This window comes from Astatotilapia calliptera, chromosome 15, assembly GCF_964374335.1.
Source record: "Astatotilapia calliptera chromosome 15, fAstCal68.1, whole genome shotgun sequence".
NCBI lineage: Eukaryota > Metazoa > Chordata > Actinopteri > Cichliformes > Cichlidae > Astatotilapia > Astatotilapia calliptera.
In genome coordinates, this window is record NC_137436.1 from 26453907 (window position 1) to 26475618 (window position 21712).

The 21712-nt window shown below is 44.9% G+C and overlaps 1 protein-coding gene across 4 annotated transcripts in view; it reads left to right on the plus strand.

Moving 5' to 3' along the window:
- arid1b (AT-rich interactive domain 1B) overlaps positions 1–21712 on the plus strand; it is a 43631-nt gene that overhangs the window by 4486 nt on the left and 17433 nt on the right. Inside the window, exons 2-13 of one of the 4 annotated variants that reach the window (XM_080289462.1) lie at positions 1853–2044; positions 2486–2650; positions 8731–8880; positions 10781–10894; positions 16694–16934; positions 17018–17101; positions 17291–17446; positions 17522–17861; positions 18183–18365; positions 18801–18955; positions 19037–19143; positions 21601–21711. In XM_080289462.1, coding sequence (XP_080145588.1) covers positions 1853–2044; positions 2486–2650; positions 8731–8880; positions 10781–10894; positions 16694–16934; positions 17018–17101; positions 17291–17446; positions 17522–17861; positions 18183–18365; positions 18801–18955; positions 19037–19143; positions 21601–21711 — 1998 coding nt within the window. Of the gene's footprint in view, positions 1–1852; positions 2045–2485; positions 2651–8730; positions 8881–10780; positions 10895–16693; positions 16935–17017; positions 17102–17290; positions 17447–17521; positions 17862–18182; positions 18366–18800; positions 18956–19036; positions 19144–21573; position 21712 lie in introns of all 4 variants that reach the window. The other 3 variants (XM_080289461.1, XM_080289463.1, XM_026142672.2) reach the window with 3 other exon arrangements.

Sequence of the window (21712 nt, forward strand, 5' to 3'; positions counted from 1 at the left end):
GCAGTTTGTCCCTTATTATGTTTGCTTTGTTCTCGGCATCGTAGACTCCAAAAACTGTTTGGTTAGCTTTAGAAAAGGTGGTTTGGGTTAAAACGCGCCTCTGCAGTATTAACCCTGCGTGTTAATGATGCTGATCTATAGTGTTTAAATGTGACGTCAGTGGGTACATGATGAAGTGGAAGTGAGGGACTCGACATTTATCGACATAAACCCGATAAATCATAATGACTGCGTGTTTCTGTGAGATGCTGATGGCTCAGATGAAACGGCAGAATTTGATGTTCTGGGAGTAAAATTGGGCTGTTTGACTGGAAAAAGGTGCAGGCTCGATGTGATGCAGTTTTGTATGTTTAATAGAAAAAAAACAGTAGAAAATTGCGATTCCTGACAAACCTCCTGAGATTAAAGCAGTTCTGTACCACACCACATGGTGGCACTACTGTGGCCTATCTCTGGGTCATATTATTCATTATATTAAACATGCCTGTGGTCTGCAGGGTATTTGAGTTAATGTGATTTGTACTGAGCAATGTTATCTTACTTGAGCGCCACCTTGTGGTAAAACACGCTGACTATCAGCCGTTTTATTTTCGTAGTCTCTTTTTGACTTGATTTGGCCACACACACCCGTTTGTTAGCCAGTCCCAATCTACGATATATGAAATGAAACTTGTGTTCAGTGATTTTATTTGCTGGTTTTTGATGATTAAAATTTATAATGGCTAACCGCCACCATATTGGATCAAATGCAACAGAGGAGGATGAAGCACCCCATTGAGTTTTAATCTTTTTCCTGCTTTTTCCAACAATTCCCATCAGCCTCCATTACAAGAAATCAGCCAGTAAAACACTAAATATTACAAATGTTGCGTTGACCACAGGTTTGTCCAAATAAAACACACGTTCTGCAGTTTGGGCCAGGGTCGTGAATCGTGATGATAGCAGTACTCAGGAAAATGGATCGCAGCAGCTTCCTGTCCTCCTGTTTTCATCCGGTCTGTGGATCCTCTGCCTGACTTGAAGCAGCTGTGTGGGCTTGGCAGCGCTCCAGCCTGAGGTTTCTCTTTATTTACTCTGCTCAGCTGACTGCTGTGTAGTGAGAGGAGATTAAAGGACAGGATTAAAAGTCTGCATCAGTTTGTTTTAAGCGTAAACTCCGTCAGCGGTTTCTATTTTTAGCTGCCGGAGCGGCGGTGAAACATCTGTTCTCTCTGAGTCACTCCTCTCACCTACTATTATTATGTCAGTGTGTCAAATACAGAGTGAGTGTGAATATTAAAGTGTACCCAGGCGTGACTGTTGACTCCAGCTTAAAGTGGCCTCGCAGGCCTTCAGCATGCCGCAGATGAGGGTTCACTCTCAGAGACACACCTGACCCCCTCACACCTGAGCACATGCCATGAACCTCAGTGAAAACAGACAAACCATATCAGTGGGTAAGTTACTAGGATAATGTGTGGTGTGTTATCTGCAGCAGGTGGCAGTAGGCCAAGCCCCGAAGCAGACACACAGAGTGGAGCTTATATATAAAGATATTTAACTTTCCATCGGTCCATCAGTGTGAGCGTGCTCAGTCAGACGGATGGATATATAGATGGATATTGATGGATATAGAAGACTGAGCTAATGGTGGAAGAAAACTGATGAACGGACAGTTTGGATTTCTCATAGTGGAAACAAACAGAAAGATGCAGTACCTCCTCAGTCTTACTAATATGAATGTTGATGATGTCATTGCTCTGTAGTCATCAGAGGGTTTGTCACACTGATGAATCAGAGTCACGTGTTGTGTCTTTAAACATGGTGTTAAGTTCATGGCGTCACTAATTATCCACCGTGTTCTCCTCCTCAGGTGTCGCCCATGGACCCGATGGCGATGAAGCGTTCTCAACTATATGGGATGAGCAACAACCCGTACTCCCAGCAACAGGGGGCGCCGTACCCTGGACAGCCCTACAGCTCCCCTACCCCCCACAGATACCCAATGGGGATGTCCAGCAGGGGGCAGGTGGGAATGGGAGGGATGCAGTATCCTCAGCAGCAGGTAGGAGGCGCTCAGATGTGTCTTTAAGGTTCCATTTGGACAAATTAATGTAAAATAATTCTTTAGTTTAATTAGTTCTGGGTGGGATTTCAAACTCTGCAGTTACAGGATCTGACGTCAATAAAACTGAACATCCATAAATCTGATCATAAATCAGACACCTGAAAGTCTTCAGCTTTACTTTTTTTATTGTCACAGTAAATAAGTGATGCTTATCAGTAATTTACAGGCTTTCATTTCTTTCTGTGGCTGCACTGGCCAGTTAGAAGCAGTTTAGTTGTATAACAGCATCAAGACCATCTTCAGATAATGAAAAATAGAAATCTACAATTTCCCTGAAATTACTGGAAAGGTGATAAAAATACATTTAAGATGGGATTTAAAATTTAAATGATTTGATGAGTTTATGCAGAGTTTAACTGGTTCCTTAAATCCACCCAGGATGCTTGGTTGACCTACGGCGCTGAAAGGATCCTGAGCTGCACACTGTGGGAGAATTTGTATAGACAAAAGTTCCCAATTAAAAACCTTCATGTTGGGGTGAAACCTGCCAGTTATCTGACTCCACCCTCCTTCCTGATCTCCCACCTGCCTGAAGTTAAGCGGGTAATGCAGACGTCTGTCTCTGCAGCATCTCGACATGGAGGAGCAGGAGCTCTCCTCTGAGCTCCTAAGCCTGCCTCTGTGGAGGAGCTCGTGTTTGTGACCTCACTCTTTCAGTCATTATAACTCTCATGACTTTATGTGATGTTGGAAAACTGTTAAATCTGAGTGCGAGGCAGCCCAATGTGGTGGGTGGTGGTGTTCGTCTGGGGTTGGTTACTGTAGGTGATAAAATAGACCTGATCAGTGCCCAAATCAGTGCTTTCATTGTGGCTGCAGAGCGGTGAGACATGTTTGCAGAGCAGCATCAGGCTGATATGTAAAACTCTGATTTCTGTAGAGATCAGGTTGCTTTACTACAGGCCAGAGGACCCGAGAGCTTCCTGTAACTCTCCACATTAGGATACACGTGTGAAGCATTAACCAGATACTCATTAACATGCAGACTGTTGGCTCGTTAATGTCCTCCCAGGATGACTAATGAGAACATCTCCTGTGAGTTTGCCGTCCCTGCTCCTGCTCTGCTGGTCTTCAGCAGCCTCTGAGCTGGTTTATGGAAACTAAGGCCTTCGTTCCCTTGGTGCTGATTCATCTGCAGCGTCACCGTTTTGTCACTGTGGACAAGGCCTCTGTTGATGCAGTCAGACCGCACGGCTTCTGCCGGGCCGGTCCGGGTCAGGCTATTTCTGGTACACCCTGGGCTCAGGCTATTTTTAGACTCCAGTTTGGGTCTGACGCTGCAGCTCAGAGCAGACTGGATCCTTTGGTGGGTAAACACCGCCGAATGCCACAGAGAGCAACAGACGGCGAAGCTTCTTCTCAGCGAACGAATCAGGAGGTAGAATAAATCTGTCTGTCCCAGTGATGATGGGTTAATAATAATCAGCCATCGCTGAATTCATCCACACATACTGTGGATTGTAAAGCTTTCAGAGAAGAATAAAGAACTAAAACACTCAGCAAGTGTTTATCTGTACATGTCAGGTCCTAACACTTGCAGTGAGTCCATGTGAGCTCTGTAGTTTTCTGGTATTTGATAAGGAGATAAAAAGTCCCAGTCAACAGAAGAGTTTTTAGAAAAGTAGCTTTGTTAGACTGACAGTGATTCAGTCTTCACCCAGAAGATGAGGAACTTTTAATTTGAAAAGTTACAACGGGAAGTTGTTTCAGTCTTTGATGAAGATTGGAGCTGCTGTGTAGTCATGTGTGAACTTTATTTTTTCTGACATTAAAGTTGAAAATTTGAAACTGTGGCTGTGAGCAGGACAAGGAGGAGTGTAGCCTGGCTGAACCTGCTGCTGTGAGCCACAGAACCTTTCTTCAGGTTTCATCACTGTTGGGCCTGAATCTAATTCTGAGGACAGTAAGAGTCTGAAATTGTCCTCCGTGGTTCAGCTGTTGGAAGTCTGCACCTGTTTGTGCTGGTTTGAATCTTCTAGCAGGCGGAGAAGGTGGAAACATCTTGTGGTTCGGCCTCTGCGCTGTTGTCAGGCCGTTGAGCTCCGATCTGAACCTGTGTGTTCTCGAGTTGGGTTTCTCTTCCTTATAAGATATATGTTCAGCTTCAGTCAGTGAATTTTCAGTTCAGGCTTCGTCTCACCTTTCTGTTACAAGCTCTAAGAACCTGATTGGTTTCAGAGCTGTGAGGAAGGCACCTGCAGGTGTTTCTCCCTCCGACTCTCGGGCTGGACGGTGTCATTATTGTTGCAGATGGTTTAAGCCTGAGGGATTTTGTGTCACCGCTGTTGTGTCTGATTACGCAGAGAGAGAGAGTAATGAGTTTCATGGGAGCGCAAGGCCCAAGTGGCCCCGGGACTATTATTCTCTGATTCCACACAAAATTTGACCCTTGGCTTCCCTGTCTGAGCGCCGCAGACTCAACCTGGTTTCAGGAGGTTACCGAGTTACTGTTAGAGCATGAACTCCGACTGTAATCTCTGTTTCAGTGAAGCTGCAGTATTGACGGACATGCTGGTGAGGAAATGCTCTCGATCAAACAATGTGCTGGAGGTGAGGTCGCTTAAAGGCCCGTCCAGGCTTTCAGAGTCCACGTGCAGCCTGAAGTCTGTCTGAGTCTTCCTGATATTTATGCAGACATTGCCGGCTTTCTGTCCCACTTTAGTGCTCTCGAGCAGGGCGGTTAATCCCGCAGCTGCAGCTCTCTCGGGTTGCACCGAGGTTGCATTATATTGCATTTTGCGGTAGGGCTGCTCAATTAATCGAATTTTAATCACGATTACGATCTGGGCTTTCAACGATCATTAAAAATGACTGAGCCGATTATTAGCCCCTCCCTCATTTATCCGCGACACCTTAAAGGCCGGTCCATGAAAATATTGTCGGGCATAAACCGGTCCGTGGCGCAAAAAAGGGTGGAGACCGCTGATTAAGAGGACCCGAGGGAAGCTCGGAAAGCTAAGCAGAAGTTATTTGGAGAGTGACTGCCGTTGGTTGAAAAGAGTTTAAAAAAAAAAAAAAACTTCAGTGGTGTTGCACACTATTTTATATTATTTTTTTAAAGTCATTGTTAACCCTTTAAAGCCGGTCAAAGCAGCACGCTCCGTTTTGTGTAACTATTTTTAAATCCCTGTAGAACCTGAACCGTGTAAGCTAGCGCAATAATTTGTTTTGCATATGAAACCAGAGGAGTTGTACTTACATCTGATGCCATCAGCTTGTCCTCGGTCACGGTTTCGTTCCACATATAGCTTTGCAAAAATTGCATAAAAAGCGCTTGCAGGAACAAAAACATAATATTCCAGAAACACGCTTTGCCGTTCCTATCAGCTGTTCGTAACACTTCCCACAGTGAAATGATGCACCTGCTGTTTTCTTTGCAAATTTGCATCATAGGATTGTTTTTTGTTTTTCCTGCAGTATATAAAAATTGCTGTATCTCCAAAATAAAACTATGAAGACACTCAAAATAAATTTCCTGTGGTGGGAAACTATTTTTTGCAACTTTATTGTATTTAAAGTTTTGAGGGATAAACCTCTTAAACTTCTCCAAGTAGAAATATATGTAAACAAAACAAAAGCGATTTTCAATTTTTTTGGTAGTTTATTGCACTTTTTTGCAATTTATGTAGTTACTATACACTTAATGCATACATATTATTAAAATATGGGCTATAACAGTTGTATTGATGTATAGCAACTTGAAATGCTCCCACAAATGGCACTACAGCATGTAAAAAATAAAAATAATATAAGCTCTGGTGGACTTGGTTCTATAGTAGGTCTTAAAGGGTTAAATAAATATCATCAAATAATCGTGATCTCAATTTCAGTGAAAATAATCGTGATTATCATTTTTGCCATAATCGAGCAGCCCTATTTTGCGGCATCTGTGTCGAGCCAGATAACAATCTGAGAGAGAAGCTGTGTGGATGAGTTTCAACACATCTGATTTTAAAGCAGGTTTTTAAGGTGGTATGAATTTTAATGAGGAGGAGTACGATGGTTGGTTTGGTATTAAGATTAGAGCAGGGCGATATGACCAAAAATATTTATCACGATATACATTTGAAAATCTGCGATAACGATATAACTGACGATATAATTGACACTAGACAAAACACTTTACAACTCCTCAACTTTATTAGTGCAAAAAAAAAAACATCAATGTATTTTCACTTAAACAAGCAGCTGTTTTTTATGTGCATTAAAGTTATATAAAAATTTAACAGTGCAAATGCAAATTCCTTGCTGACAGTTTAACCAAAAGGCATTTTCATTGGAAACTGGCCGACATATCCTCAGCATAACCATGTATAATATCCACAAAACTTAAAAAGAGGTTATACACACACAATACGGTAATATTATGTTGAAGCACAGTACGTATCACTCCACAAGGCTCCTGCCTACGATAGCCGTAATTCTCCGACAATCCATCAAGCAGTCCGGGTTCGTAGCGTAGCAAAGTCGTACTAAAACATTTGACAGATTTTTGAGCGCCGTGTATGACATAAAATCGTTTCGAGGTCAGTAAACACAACCAGAATTCATACATAAGGCCCATTGGATTATAAGGGGCACTGTTGATTTTCAGAAAAATCAAAGGATTGATTTTAAGTGTGCTGTATTTTCCAAAAAACACGGTAATAACGACGGCCGCCAACCCGCTAGCACGCTCTACCAAAAATAGTGCTTTGTTGTGTATCTGACGGATGAAAGCCAAACCAGTTCCACACCACTGAAATTGCAGAATTTTTACAAAGCAATTCTGGTTCATCCGTTTCATTTAACGATCTACTTTCGCTCTTCTCATTCTGCGTCGCCGCCATGTGCGTATGTAAACAAAGGCAGTGCGCATGCGCGTTTTACCCATATTCTATCGCGATATTTCATTTTCTTATCGTTGCCCAACATTACACCGGTATTACCGTGAACGGTATGATGTAGCCCAGCCCTAATTAAGATGATCAGTTTGAATCAGTGAATTTATGTCTTTTCATCTGCCTCCTCCTCTTCTGCACTCTGCGTATCTGGAAGCAGACAGATCGGGTCTTAGAGGAGGAATGTGTTAAAGATCGGAAATGTGGCTCATACTGACGGTCATCATGTGGTTCTCCTGTGATGCTGCAAAACACGAGGTCAGGGGTCAGAAGTCTATGACCGGAGGAAGCTTCCTCCAGTATGAGAACAGATCTGATCTACAGAGGAAGTCTGAGATATTCAGGAAATTAAATTTAGAGGTCGCTTTCCAGGAAAAGGGCGGTGTGTGATTCCTGAGCGGCTTCACTGTAGAGCAGAACAGATTATTATTATCATTAGAGGAACAGAGATGCTTTTGTTTGGCTTTTAATTGACTCTTTAGCTAAAGCAGTGAAGGCTGGGGGCGTCTTGAGGAGGCTGCACAAGAGTTAAACTGAGAGCGTCTGTGAGGAAGAGCCACTGAAGGAAGTGTTCAGACTCTGTGCTTAAGTCTGAGTCTCAGTACTGCTTCTATAATATAAGTTTATGCATAAGTACTGATTATGCAGAAACATATTTGATATTATTATTATTATAATTATGATTAATTAATATGTATATGCGTTTCATAACTTCTGTACAGCTGAGCAGCTGCATCTATAGTAACACAGGATCGTGTGTTTTAAATTTTATATTTTAACTTTATATGAAGTAACTACTGTTCAGCAACCTCTTGGTAACCTTCGGTTGCTAGGGAAAAATCTGTCCTCCCCAGGTGGTTGCTGGCTGTTGCCGGGTTAAGCTGCTCACACAGACGGTGCTGTGCTAAAAACGTCCTGATGATTGCTCTGGTCGCTCAGAGCTTGTAAGAAGACACTGACTTGTCTGCAAACACTCACTAAACATGACGAAACACTGAAACACAAACTAGAAACACAACAAATCGGCCTTTTCCATATAAACTGTAGGAAACTGCAGCAGTCTGTACTCACAAGTGCAGTGCTGTATACCTGTTGGCAGCTAATGTCACCTAGCAACAGTTCTCCAATATTTAGCAATCAGTCACCAACCGGTTGCAGAATTTTTATTTTTCCAGAGTTAGTAAAATCACTGTGTGATCGAAGCAGTCACCAAGTGATTCTACTTTAGAAACATGACCAGGTAGAAACGCAGCCTGACTGCTCATCGGCGTGTTACCCGATGAGTTTGGGCTCTGGCTGCTGGACTGGGTTCTGCATACACTGCGTAGCATAATGCTGATGTTTCTGTCCTGGATGCAGTTCCCACTTTACTGTCCGCTCTGGTCCTTTTGTTCAATAAAATAGAAGTAAAATGTCGACATCCATGCTGCATACTGCATGGATGCATGGATTTAATGCAGGTGATGATTTTTCACAAAATAAAGAGTCATTCAACTTTAAAGCAGTGCTGATGCTTACTGTAACAGTACAAAGGAAAGACGTGATTTGTTGCTAAAGAATACAAATTGTAAATTTGAGTTTGTTTTATTTCTTTGCACTCTTCATGTTTCTGACCTGGAGTCTTTCTGTCTGTTTAGCCTGTGGAAATCTATCGGCCATTCAAAGCCGTAACCTCGTGTTTGTGGTGTTAACAAGGTAGTATCGATTGGCCTTGTGTCTCTGATGTCTGTGGTCTCTTCTCAGATGGGCTCTCAGTACAGCCAGCAGCAGCAACAGCAGAACATGAGCGGTTACTGCCAGCCGGGCCAGCCGCCGTACTTCAGCCCGCCACAGCAGCAACCCGCCGCCCCCAGTCAGCCACCGTACATGCAGCCCCGCCCACTGCCACAGCAGGTAGGACTGGGATTACAAACCTAAACTTTATTTTGTCTTTCTGATTTCACTGTTAATTCACTCAAATTCCTGCACATCTTTTCACAATAAGAGCCTTTTATAGGAGTAAAGGGAAGGGAATGAACCTCTTGACAATTCTTATTGTGAAAAATAAGAAAGAGGCTTCAACATATAACCAGAAATCAGAAGATAAGAAAACGAAAAGTTGTATGATAATGCTGTCAAATATAAAAGAAGTTGTGATGCTGCTGTGGATGTGTGGCTGTCTTCTGTGTGGATGTTTCGGAGGGGAAATGGCTCGAGGCCTCCAGAGAGCTTTAAGCTGCCAGACTCTCCAAGCCTCACAAGTTCAAAACATCTCAGAATGGCTCCTGAAATGCCTTCAGCTAGCAAGCTCCACTTACTTTTGTCTCTGTAGCACTTAAAAAAGACATGAAGTGTTCTACAGAAGTCAAAAAACAGTATCCAAACTGGAATTAAGCAGGAAAAAACTAAAAGAGCACAGACATTAGAAGTAATAGATAAATTTAATAGAAAGAAATTCCATCCATCCATTTCCTCCAGGCCACGGGATAGCACGTTAGTGAGACTTTAGCACGCCATTCCAGAGACCTGATCTGTCCACTGGGGTCTGCTCATAGCTGGGTGGGATTAAACAGCGACGAGGTAAATCCTCATCAGCTTCTATTGTGAAATTTTCCCATGAAGGAAGCATCGAGCTGAGCTTCAGTTCTCTGAAAAGACCAGATTAACTTTAGTATTTAGTTTGTATTTGCTGATAATGACAATCCTTTCTGTCCTTTTTCTGTCCTAAAGTGTTACTTCATTTGGTCTTTCTCCACAAACATGGCTGTCTTTGTCTTCAGAGGATCGTGTTACACAAGGTTTTGTGAAGACATGAAACAGAGAGAGAGAGAGCATCTCCTCGAGTCTGTTTTTTATCTGATCACTTCAACCATGTCAGACGTTCATGGTGTTTAAAAGGAGTTGGCTGCAGGCAATGGGGAAACCCCGACCTCCAGCTGCTGTTTTATCATCTTCATCTTCCTCAAGACGGCAGCTGAGACTCTGACCTGCAGCAGGCAGCAGGAGCCGCGCTTTGAGACTCCCAGCAGCTACCACAGCTCCACCTGCAGCCGAGAGATGTCCAGGACTTCTCTGAGATCTGCTACAAGTGCATTGTGGGATGTCTTTCATTTTTTCTGAATGGGTTGTTGCGTCTGGCTCATTCAGGACACGTCAGAGAAGGGAGACCCGCTCAGCTCGGGTTTTCACCAAGTCCATTTATTAATTATAAGTTAAAAAAGGAGAACAGAAGAAAACTTGGTGCTAACCTTTATCCAGACTTCATGTAGAGACGACTACAGCTCAATCAAACCAAATGAGCAATTGTAAATTGACACAAATTGGTGCGATTGGGTCTTTTAGGAAACCAACATATTACTGTGGCCAGTGTCCATGTTTACCACTTAACTAGGCCTATGCAACACATCTATAATGAAAAATCCAACTAAACAAAATCAGCAAATGTGAAGAACAACCACTTTTATGCACCGAGGAAGACGTAATGTCCCGGCCAATATGATGCTTCAACCGCACGATCAACACAAAAATGCCACCGATGGGGCTTCAGACAGGATTTAGATAGAAAACATTATCCCATGTACTTCATCTGCCTCACGCCTGAGGCCATATCTAAAGTCACCATCAACCCAACAGAGCACACAGAGGAAACCTGCAGGCTCCACACAGAAAGACCTGAGCTGTACAAAGAAGACAAAACTAAAATTCAGCTGCCCGAAACACAGCTAACTTTCAGCGACTTTGTTTTTTGTTTTTGTTTTTTTTTGCCGTTCGTTCCTGTAAGATTTAAATGCTTTGTCTGTCTGTCACCCTGCAGGAGGTGCCGCAGGAAGCTTACGGGGGCCGGGGCCAGTCTGCCGCTATGACTCCTGGGAAACCAAACCACGAGGAGATGAGTCTGAGTCAACAGGAGAGGCCGTCCAGTCTGCCAGTGAGTTCGAACACACAGCTGCTCTCTGCTGGTCAGGCACAAAGACCCCCAACCCTACACACGCACGCACGCACGCACAAAGTTCATCACCAACAACAAGCCAGAGTTTCCATTAGCAATGGACGATATAACCTCAGAATATTATCACAATATTCCACAGAAGGTTGTGATAATATTTCAGATGATATTGGAAAAAAGCAGCTCACAGGCAGGAGGATTTACTATTGCGAATGAAACAAGGACATTTTCCATCCTTCTGTCCCAGTGAGCAGCTGTCTCTGGGTCAAAGAGTGGATCAGTAACTGTAATAGTCCAGCGCTGCAGCGGTGCTCGGTGGGTCACTCATTACTAGCTGCTAGCATCTCCTACTCCTTGTTGCAATAGGCAACATAACAATATGATGTCACTATGTCATTAATATCATAATATGATACTTTAATAATAGCAATAAAAATTTATACCAGTATTATTACGGATGCTCTGAATGGTTCCCATCCCTGTTTGGTCAAACCATGCCAGAGTTCAAAGAGTAGAGTGATGGTCGTGGTCACCCTGGGTCATAAATCAGACTCACCTGAAATTTATCCTGTGGGGCTGACACACTGATCCTCAGTCAGTACCACATCTACACCACAGAGTTCTTGTCCTGGTCTTTGACTGATGGCGGATCTGAAGGACAGCAGGATTCAGCCTAAAAAGCCGTTTAGTTTTTATGTTAAAGCTTCCTCGAACTCCTGCTGCAGAATAAACCAAACCCAACCTGAGGAGTTTTCTATCAAACAGGCACGTTCCTGTATGGACGGGCAGTTTCTTAATCTGCCTGCACCACTTCTTAAAAAAACTGATGAACCATCTGTGCCTCACTACACACAGACAGACTCTGTGTTCAGTTAACTAATAATTAACTAATATTAATGCTTTTGGCTATAATAATCGAGTAGTGATGATCGGATATGGTGACAGACCTGCATCAGACTTGGTTTTTATATATAAAATATTATTATTGTAATAAAATAAATATTAATGATAATAATAAATGTTTAGTTTGAATGCAGTTCTAAGGCTGTGTTCTGTTGATCTGTGGAAAGTTCTGTTCATGAGGTTTGGAGGCCGAGGTCAGACAGTTTTCCTCCTGGTGGGTCGGCTTTCTTCAGTCCCGACTTCTTGTCCTGTTCTGATTCCGCAGGCTCGGTTTTAGCAGAATAAGAGCTGTTTGTTGTCAGGCTCATAGCTCGTGATTCAGCCTGCGTGACATATTGAACGCGTTTCATGCCCCCCCACTGTCTGCAGGCCGGCCTTGTTGTCGATAATGACGCCGTCCTCTTTTCTCTGAGTTGAAGCTCGCAGGTTTCACGCTCTGAGCGCCTGAGGCCCCCCGCCGCCTCAGCCTGTGTCGCTGCACCACTCAGAAACACACGACTGAAATAATGATGGCGACCTGCGACGGCTCTCGCAGGGAATCGCCATTTACATTTGAAATAGGTTTAACCCCGAAAAGACTCAGCCCATTAGCAAGCCAGCACGTCTGCTGCTGGATGAGCACGAGTCAGTTCAGACTGATTTTATTCACCACATTTCACTTCAGGCTGAATCCTGAGTTACTACAGAGGTTAGCTGCAAAACCAGTGGATGCAGAAGCAAGAAGATTGTAATCAAGAATACACACCATAGAAAATCAGGAAGATGATGATTAAAAAAACAGCAGAGACCATAAAAGAATAAAAGTGTATGAAGCAGAAACATATATCTGAGTGTTTGAGGAGGATGACGTGACAGCCAGTAGAGCAGGGCGATATGACCAAAAATATTTATCACGATATACATTTGAAAATTTGCAATAACGATATAACTGACGATATAATTGACACTAGACAAAATACTTTACAACTCCACAGCTTTATTAGTGCGAAAAAAAAAATCAATGTATTTTCACTTAAACAAGCAGCTGTTTTAAAGTTATATAAAAATTTAACAGTGCAAATGTAAATTCCTTGCTGACAGTTTAACCAAAAGGCATTTCCAGTGAAAACTGGCCGACATATCCTCAGCATAACCATGCATAATATCCACAAAACTTAAAAAGAGGTTATACACACACAATACGGTAATATTATGTTGAAGTGCAGTACGTATCACTCCTCGAGGCTCCTGCCTACGATAGCCGTAATTCTCCGACAATCCATCAAGTGGTGCAGCTTCGTAGCTTAGCAAAGTTGTACTAAAACATTTGACAGATTTTCGAGCGCCGTGTACCACATAAAATCGTTTCGAGGTCAGTAAACACAACCAGAATTCATACATAAGGCCCATTGGATTATAAGGGGCACTGTTGATTTTCAGAAAAATCAAAGGATTGATTTTAAGTGTGCTGTATTTTCCCAAAAACACGGTAATAATGACGGCCCGCTAGCATGCTCTACCAAAAATAGTGCTTTGTTGTGTATCTGACGGACGAAAGCTAAACCAGTTCCACACCACTGAAGTTGCAGCATTTTTACAAACCAGTTCTGGTTCATCCGTTTCAATCAACGATTTGCTTTCGCCGCCATGCTTTTTCCACCATGTGCGTATGAAAACAAAGGCGCTGCGCATGCGCGTTTTACCCATATTCTATCGCGATATTTCATTCTTCTATTGTTGCCCAAAATTATACCGGTATTACCGTGAACAGTATGATATGGCCCAGCCCTAACAGCCAGGGCTAATTTTCATTTATATTTCTAAACTTTTTGGTCGCTGTAGTTGTTGGCTCTGCGTGTTTCTCCTGTTTGTACAGAGACGTGTGATCTCGCCGTTGGACAAACTTTACCCAAATGAAAGAAACGATTTCACCTGTTTGTGAGGGTTTAGGGTTGTTACCTTCTCACAGTGCCCAGGTGTATTAAAGGTTTTCAATTTAACCATCATCACCACCTCTGTCTGCAGTATAAACAGAGAGATCTCAGTGGTCATGGGAATTTAAAACCCAGATTATAAATCCATCTAATCATATTATAATAATAAAAAGTTGGCACTCAAATTTCTCTCACACAGACGTCACCATGAGAGAATCTAGAACAATGGCACAGCTCATCATCTTTAATTAAACTCATTATGAAACATCAGTGAGGCCAGAATGGAGCCTTGAGGAACACCAATGTGTGACTTTCAGTTCACGTCACACCTTCATCCCACTCGATGATTTCAGTCTGTTAATTTCCCCACCTTCAGCTGCAGCTCTGCTTCAACCTCTCCACCCATCTCCATCACTGCCTTCGCCTCTTTCCTTCACGCTCGCTTGTCCTCCTTCCCTTCCTTTTCTCTCCTTCTCCTCTCTGTCTCTGTTGCTGTGCCTCATCACCCCTCTCTCGCTGTTTTCCTCTTTATCTTCTGGAGCCTCCTTTTGAAGTCGTGCTGCTGATGCAGTTGCCATGGCGACTACTGGTGGAAAGATGAAGGCTCTGTTGCAGGAGGAGAAAATCAGCAGAAATCAGCTGCACCCGAAGGCCTCGCAGATTCTTTAATAAGTTGACTTCAGTTCAGAGTTGGCGATGTTCAGTCCCAATGTTTCAGTGACAAAAATCCAAAATGTGTTTGTTTTTTGCTGACGGTTGCTCATTTTTCCGTGTCTGCTCAGTCTGAAATGAAGAAAAGAACGCTTGACGCCTGTAAATGGGTTTGACCTAGCAGCGAACAAGGACACGCTTCCCTAATTCTCGGAAAGACATACGTGACAGAAACACTGACAGAGAAGAAGAGACGGGTCCACGTCTACAGATTTGTTTCTGCCAGATAGCTTCACAGTTTTTAATCTTTTTTGTCGTTCAAACTCACGAACTGGTCCCTTTCTGTTTTAAAATGTTTAAACTTTTGAGTAGGACTGGGTGATTAATCCGATTTATTATCAACAATAAAAACATAACTTGCAATCATCAATAAGTACTTAGATTTAAAAATGAAACGTGAGCTGCTCTAAAATTGATCCCCATAGATCAATCAGATGATTGGAGCGCACCTCTGCACTTTTCCATGTTTGACTCTTTCTGTTCTGGTGTGTGATCACATGACGCCGGCGGTGTTCATCGCTGTTTAATGGAGAACCTGTTTCAGGGAGGTGCTGTCTGTTAGAGGAGGAGGAGGAAGAGGGCTCGCTCCTGTTGGAGAAACAAAGAGAAGCGTGTTGTTCTCTCTGCAGGAAAACTCCGAATGAGCGATGAGGTCGGAAAATTCTCTTCATCCAATCAGAGCCTGCGAGGCTTTAATGAAACAGGGTAATTACGGCCATAAATCACCGACCTGCAGCACGTCGCTCCGTGGCGGCTCCTTCACCTCCGCTTGCTCCTCCCTGTTCTTTCTCTCAGCCGCTCGGTGCTCTGCTTTTATTTCTGTTACTGATGTGTTTCTGCTTTAAAGTCCAGTCCTCTGTTTACTCTACGGACTCAGCCTCTCCTGATAAATTACATTTTCCACAAAGAACTCACATTTTTCCTCCAAGAACAAACAAAAACAGCCAGGCTGAATTTGAAACTGTGGAGATGTGGAGCACAGACAGTGGAGGAGTTGGCGTAGCCTTCATGTTTTAAGAAAAACTTAATGAAAGTCTGAAAACAGCAGAGCTGTGAGGCCAGATTGCATTTAAGACAACACAGTTCACCTGCTTTTAGCTGGCATGATTCGTGCTGATGGCAGCAAAGGTTTGTAATAAGAGACTGGGACTAATAATAAATCCTTATAAGAAGAAAAACCTTAAAATAGGTGTTCTACGACTATCCAGAGAGCATAGCAGGCTTTGGGACACATCCAAAGGTGCTTTCTCAGGTGAGGGTGTCCAGTGTTAATGACGCCTGTCCGCTGAGCCCCAAATGACTCTTTCGGTGGACTGAAATGAGGAGACTCGGCAGGTTTCAACTGGGGTGTAACGTTCCTTCATTGGTGTGCACATGAACCCTCGTTTTTACAGATGACAGCCGTTACATTGCTCTGAACCAATCAGACTCCCAGATGCAGCCATTTGAATCTTTCCTCAGTGCTGTGTTTGGCTGTAGGTTCATGTTCAGCCTTTTTGATTTTTCCTCTTTTTAGTCAGCCAAAAAAAACTTTAATTCTTGGCGAGTAGTTCCTCCTTGTAGTTTTTGCAATTTTGTACACTAACGAGTGAATATTCAGGTTTTTTCCACCTCTGTACATGACTTACAGTCAGCTCTTGTTAATCAAAAACAGATGAAGCGCAGCTAGAAATCCATTTTCTCTGCACCAAGGTCCATGGTGACCTCTCTGTTCGAGGTTTGCCGTGACGTTCGCTCCTTCAGAAGCTGCAGACTCAGAGCAGTTTCCACTCAGCTCTGCTGCTTTGAGGTTAATGTGCTACAGCTGGGACGTTTCCACCTCCTTGCCTTATTATGGCGTCTGCTGAAGGAGGCGTTTACGAGCCGGCACCAAAGAGCGGTCAATGATCCTCCTGTGAGGGTGTTACTGATGTCATTTACCAAGCAGCAGCGGCTGTAACGATTCACCAGAAGACGAGTAAGAAATAAAACGGAAAGCTAAAGTCCAACGTGCATCAGAACAGCTGCTAGTTGTGGTTGGTTCACTCAGTTCAGGTACATATGAGTTTCTGTCAGTTTACTGTGTGGCAGGTTTTGTCGGAAAAGACTAAACTATGATCATAAATCACAGAAGTCAGCTGAGGTTGTGTCTTCAGTTTAAAGCACTCGGCCATTTTCTGTCCTTAGAAGTCACTTGAGTTGATGCAAACAGGTAACAAGTGTGAAAAATGTCCAACAGGTGTTTTATCATCTGCTGCTCTGTGCTGTCTTTCAGGACCTCTCCGGCTCCATCGATGATTTGCCCACTGGCACAGAGGCGGTGGTGAGTTCGGGGGGATCGGGCTCCGGCAGTGCTCAGGGCGACCAGGGGACTCCAGCCCGTTCTCCATTCTCCCCGCACGTCTCCCCTCGCCTCCCTCCGCCACCTCGCACCGGACCCTCCCCCTCCCCGTCCCCCGCTGCCTCTGGCAGCCAATCGCGATCCGGACCTCTTTCCCCCGCCACCAGCGGACCAGGTGGGAGCACAGTTATGAGTGTTATCACAAGGTCCTGTGATGCGTTTGATGTTCCTGTGGAGTAACAACTCTGTTTGTTTCAGGCTCTCAGATGCCCCCTCAGGTCTCAGGTCCTGGTCCAGATGTTGGTCCCCATTCCTCCCAGTCTGCCATGACTCAGGACAGAGGTACAAGTCACCAGTACAACTGAGTTATTGTAGATTAACCAATCATTTTAAATCTTTGTATGTCAGCGTCTGAGGTTAAATGAGGTTTAAGGTTCATGGTTTCTGAGTTTTTACAGTCTGTCATGTTAGCTAAGCTACTGCTAGGCTAACCCTGTCCCTTCCCCCCACCACCTTTATCTTCATCTCCAGGTTTCCCACCCACCATGCAGCGCAGCACCTCTGGGTCTCAGTTTGGGCCCCAGCAGTCCTCTTCGTCAATGACCCCTCACCCAGGGCCGGGGGGGCCGATGCACCACAGCTCCTACCAGCAGGCCGGCCACTCCTATGGGCAGTACGGCCCTCCAGGTTGGTTAAATCACAAAAACACTTTGTTTTCTAACTTCTCACTGCATCTCTGGTAACTTGTCTGGTCCTACTCAGGTAACTACCCGCGGCCCCCACATTATGGCGGGCCGGGCCTGGGCGCGGGCTCCAGCCTGGCCAACAGCCTGGGCTTGAACGCCAGCAGTCCCATGCACGGCCAGGGCCCGTCCACCCCAGCGGGCCGTGGTCCTGGCCCCGGGCCCGGTGTGGGTGGGCGGCCTTACCCTGCAGGAGGAGGCACATTGGCCCCGACCTCACCTAGCATGCCGCAGGCCACCGGGCAGGGCATGGGGCCCCCGGGACCCAACACCAGCTGTAAGCCACCTGAGGTTGTCCCAACCACCGGACCCGGTGCCAACTCATCATCAGCACCGTCTACAGCAGCCAATCAGAGCAGGTGAGTTGACCCACCGAGCTTTAGCTACAGTTCGGTGAGGTGGCCTGGTCCTCACAATCATCAGCAGCTTTTAAATATAAATCTGTGAAATGATGCTGTTAGTTCTTAATTCATCCTAACTTTTCTTATTGAGGGGTTAAAAACTAGAGTCAGTTTAAATCTGCTCAAACCTCCCAGTGTGTCCATGGAAAACTCCCAGAGGACGAAGCCGGCGCTCCTGTGGAGCCGACTGAATTGTGATGAAGCTTGTTTTTGATTTTTGGGCTCAGACTGATGAACGTTTGTTCCTTCTCTCCCTCCATCCTCCTTTCATTTTTCCAGACCTCCCTTCGCTCGCTCACCCATCTACCACAGCCCATCCTGGCACACCGGTCGACCTGCCCTCTCTCCCACCCTCCACCCCTCCCACCCTCTTACCCACCCTCATCAACACCACTCCCAGCAGCTCAGTGCCAGTGCTCAGCCCCAGCAGCCTGCTGTGCAGGCCCCCTCTGAGCATTATGGGTAGGTTTGTTAGCAGACAGCTGTGAGGGTCTGCTATAGCTCACAGAGGGTTAATGACACGTTTTACTAACTACTTCTTCTGTGGTTCTGCTGGCTGCTGCTGCTGCTGCTGCTGTTTTATACCCACAGCTGAAGCTAACAGTCACAACATGTTTCAACTTTGATTCAAGCTCTCTTAAAAACATCATGTTCTTCTTCTACAATGCTTAAATGGTACCAGCGCCACCTGCTATTTATCCCACCAAGCAAATTTCTAATATAACAACAGCAGTTTTAAACTGGACACTGGATTAATATTTGTTCTGGATGGAAACCTGCTTGGGTCAGTGCTCTGACCTGCTAAGCCCTCAGCTCTGCTTCTTTGGCTCCTCTAACAACACAGTTCCAGCCTGTTCCACGCCTTTGTAATGGTCATTTATCCTTTTTCCTCTCCAGGCAGGGCAGCTACCCGGGCATGACACCGCTGGGTGCAATGGGCCCTGGAGGTCCAGGAGGCCACGCAGGTCCTGGAGGTCCTTACAGTCAACAGCCAGGGAGTAACTCTGGGAGGATGACGCCACAGGGACCCCCCTACAGTGCCCCACCATCAGGTAGGAACGCAGACCTGAGCACCTGTCAGAGACTGGTTGGACGTTGCGGAGGTTATGAATTCTGATCTCTTGGTCTTTCAGGCCCCGTGATGATGCCAGCTGAAGGGATGGGTCCTCACGCAGATGCCAAGCAAAGGGTGGAGCTGAGCAAAGAGGGTGTTGGTCCTGTAGGAGAGCCCAAACCCAAGGTTTCTCTCTTTGGATTTTTTTTTCCCAACAATATCTTTATTATTTTTTACATTTTAATGACTTACAAACAGTCAGACAGCAAAAAGAAAACAAAAAAGTAATCAGATTTGTCACTCCGTTAAAGGCCTAAATTTATCATTATCCCAAATCAAATGTCATTGCCCTCAGTCCTCGTCCTCCTCAGATAATACAAATCCTTCTACAAAATTCACAAATGGTCTCCACACCTTCTCAAAACCATCCAATTTCCTTTTCAGTATACATGTTATCCGCTCCAATGGCAAAGCCACCATCATTTGTTTTTTCCACTGTGTGATACTCGGTTTCCTTGTTCTTTTCCCATTTTAGTGCGATTAATCTTTTTGCTTGTAACAAACCCCTCTTTGGCTTTTTACTAACCAATTACAGCAGCTGCTTGGTCATGGTTCTGGCTTTCAATTCAATTCAATGTCTTTATTGTCCCACAAGGGGAAATTAGTTTAGTTTAGCAGCTGGAGGATAAAAATAAACAGAACAATACTATAAAATAATAATAACAATAATAATGACAGAAAGTTCAAGGACAATTATTTGCCATTAAGGAGACAAGACGCAGTAGGGATAAAAGAGAGCTTTCTTCTCTGAGCACGCTCAGACAGATGCACGAGCGCCCAGTCTAACGTGAGAGCAGCTTAGCCTCTTCGTAACTGAAGTTCTTCTGATTTTACCACAGTTTAAGTCGGAAGTTTATTTGATGATGTCATTAAATTGCACCTGCCGCAGGTCCGATGCTAGCAAGTTAACTGCTGTTTTTTACACTGATGTGATTAAAACGGAAATAATCCACAGAGAATTTGTAAAAAGTGATAAACCCGTCTGAGCGTGTCGGGGACGGCAGGTCTGTGGGCGGTTCCTGTAGGAAGTGATCCAATGAACTGCTGAACCATCAGTGCCTTAAGCCCCACCCAGTGCTGATGGTTGGCTCCTTGTGGACTCTAACATACTTACCAACCTGTCACCTGACAGTCAGCGGTATCCTTTAAAGAGTTTACCTTGAGAATGGTTATTTCACTGCATCTCTGAGGCTCTCTGTCGGTCTGTATGTGTGGACGGCCTTTAAGGCTTACTGCCGTGAAGGTGAAGGCTGTGTGGCAGCAGATGCTGAGCTGACGCTAACGTGCAAACGGGATCTATTTGTGTTTGTGAGAATGAAGCTGGGGGTAGGAGAGCGATTCCCCCAAGTTTCACCCTTCCTCTCAGGCAGTTCTCTTCATCATGGCTGACAGCACTGATCAGTTTACTCCTAGCAGCATGCCACTCATTACACCTGAACCCGTCTTTGCTTCATCAGCTGGTTTGGAAGAGTAACAGAAACCCAAAATAACCAACACGAGGCGGAGAGCGGCGCTCTCTTTTCTCTTGTCTGTTTCTTCTTGTTTTCCTCACTCGGCTTAGCAGCTGCAGAGTTTCTCCTCCTCCTCACTGCTCTCTCTGACTCTCTTCACCTCGTTATCTAACAGCGAAGTGTCGGCCTTGATCACATCCGCTGCCGAGCTGTTTGTGGCAGTCGGGGTTACGCGAGGCGGTTCAGGTGATGAGCGGAGGCTGCTTTGTTTGCAGGAGAGTCTCAGCTTGGCTTCCTCATTAGACGCCGCCGCTGCTAATTTTTCCCAGTTTGCGTTTCATGCGGAAGCGGTTTGACACTCCACAAGTTAGGTGATGTTTTTTATGTCAACTGTCAGAGAAACTTCAAAATAGATGTGAGAAAACGAGGAAAGTGAAGCGAGTCGTCTGTTCTTGTTCCCTCGATAACGAGAGGAAACCCGATCGGCGTAAACCGTCACCACCTACAGGAGACGGCTTCATCAGCGTGAGCATTTATTGAATCTGTGTTGAGTGACATTTTATACAGGACGGGTTTTATGCTTGATGAGCACTGACAGGTGGAGAGAGCTGCTAAAAGTCACATTTCACTGAAATGAGAACATACAGGATGATGACAAGAGACGCCGGAACAACTCTGCTTACAAACGTGCTGCTTTTTTTGTGCGTTTCCCTGATTTGTCCTTGAGGGCCACCGTACCAGGCTATGTGGTTAGTTTAACAAAGGCTTCACATCCAGAGCAGCACACACCAAAAACCAAGGAGAACCAACCACACAAGTGTGTGTCTTCACTCCTTTCCTGTCGTCTCTAACAAAGACAGACACACACACACACACACACACACACACACACACACACACACACTCTTTCGTGTTCGCTGTAATTAACCAGAGAGCAGCGGCTGGTTCTCTGCATTTAACCAGCTGTTGGCAGACATGTTGTTTCTGCTGTCGGCTAACTGCAGGTGCTCCAACCTAGACTGCTGCCGGCTGTGAGAATGAAAACCTGAGGAAGAAACAACTCCTTCTGATATGTGTGTGTGTGTGTGTTTGTGTTGTATCAAAGGACTACAGCTCACAGTGTGTGTCCCAGCCCCCCACCCCCTGCCCCATGTCCCCCAGCTCGGCCAGCCTGTCGTCCTGTCACGGTGAGGACAGCGATGGCCTCAGCAGCCCCGCCTGGCTCAGGACGCCGAGCAGCCCGG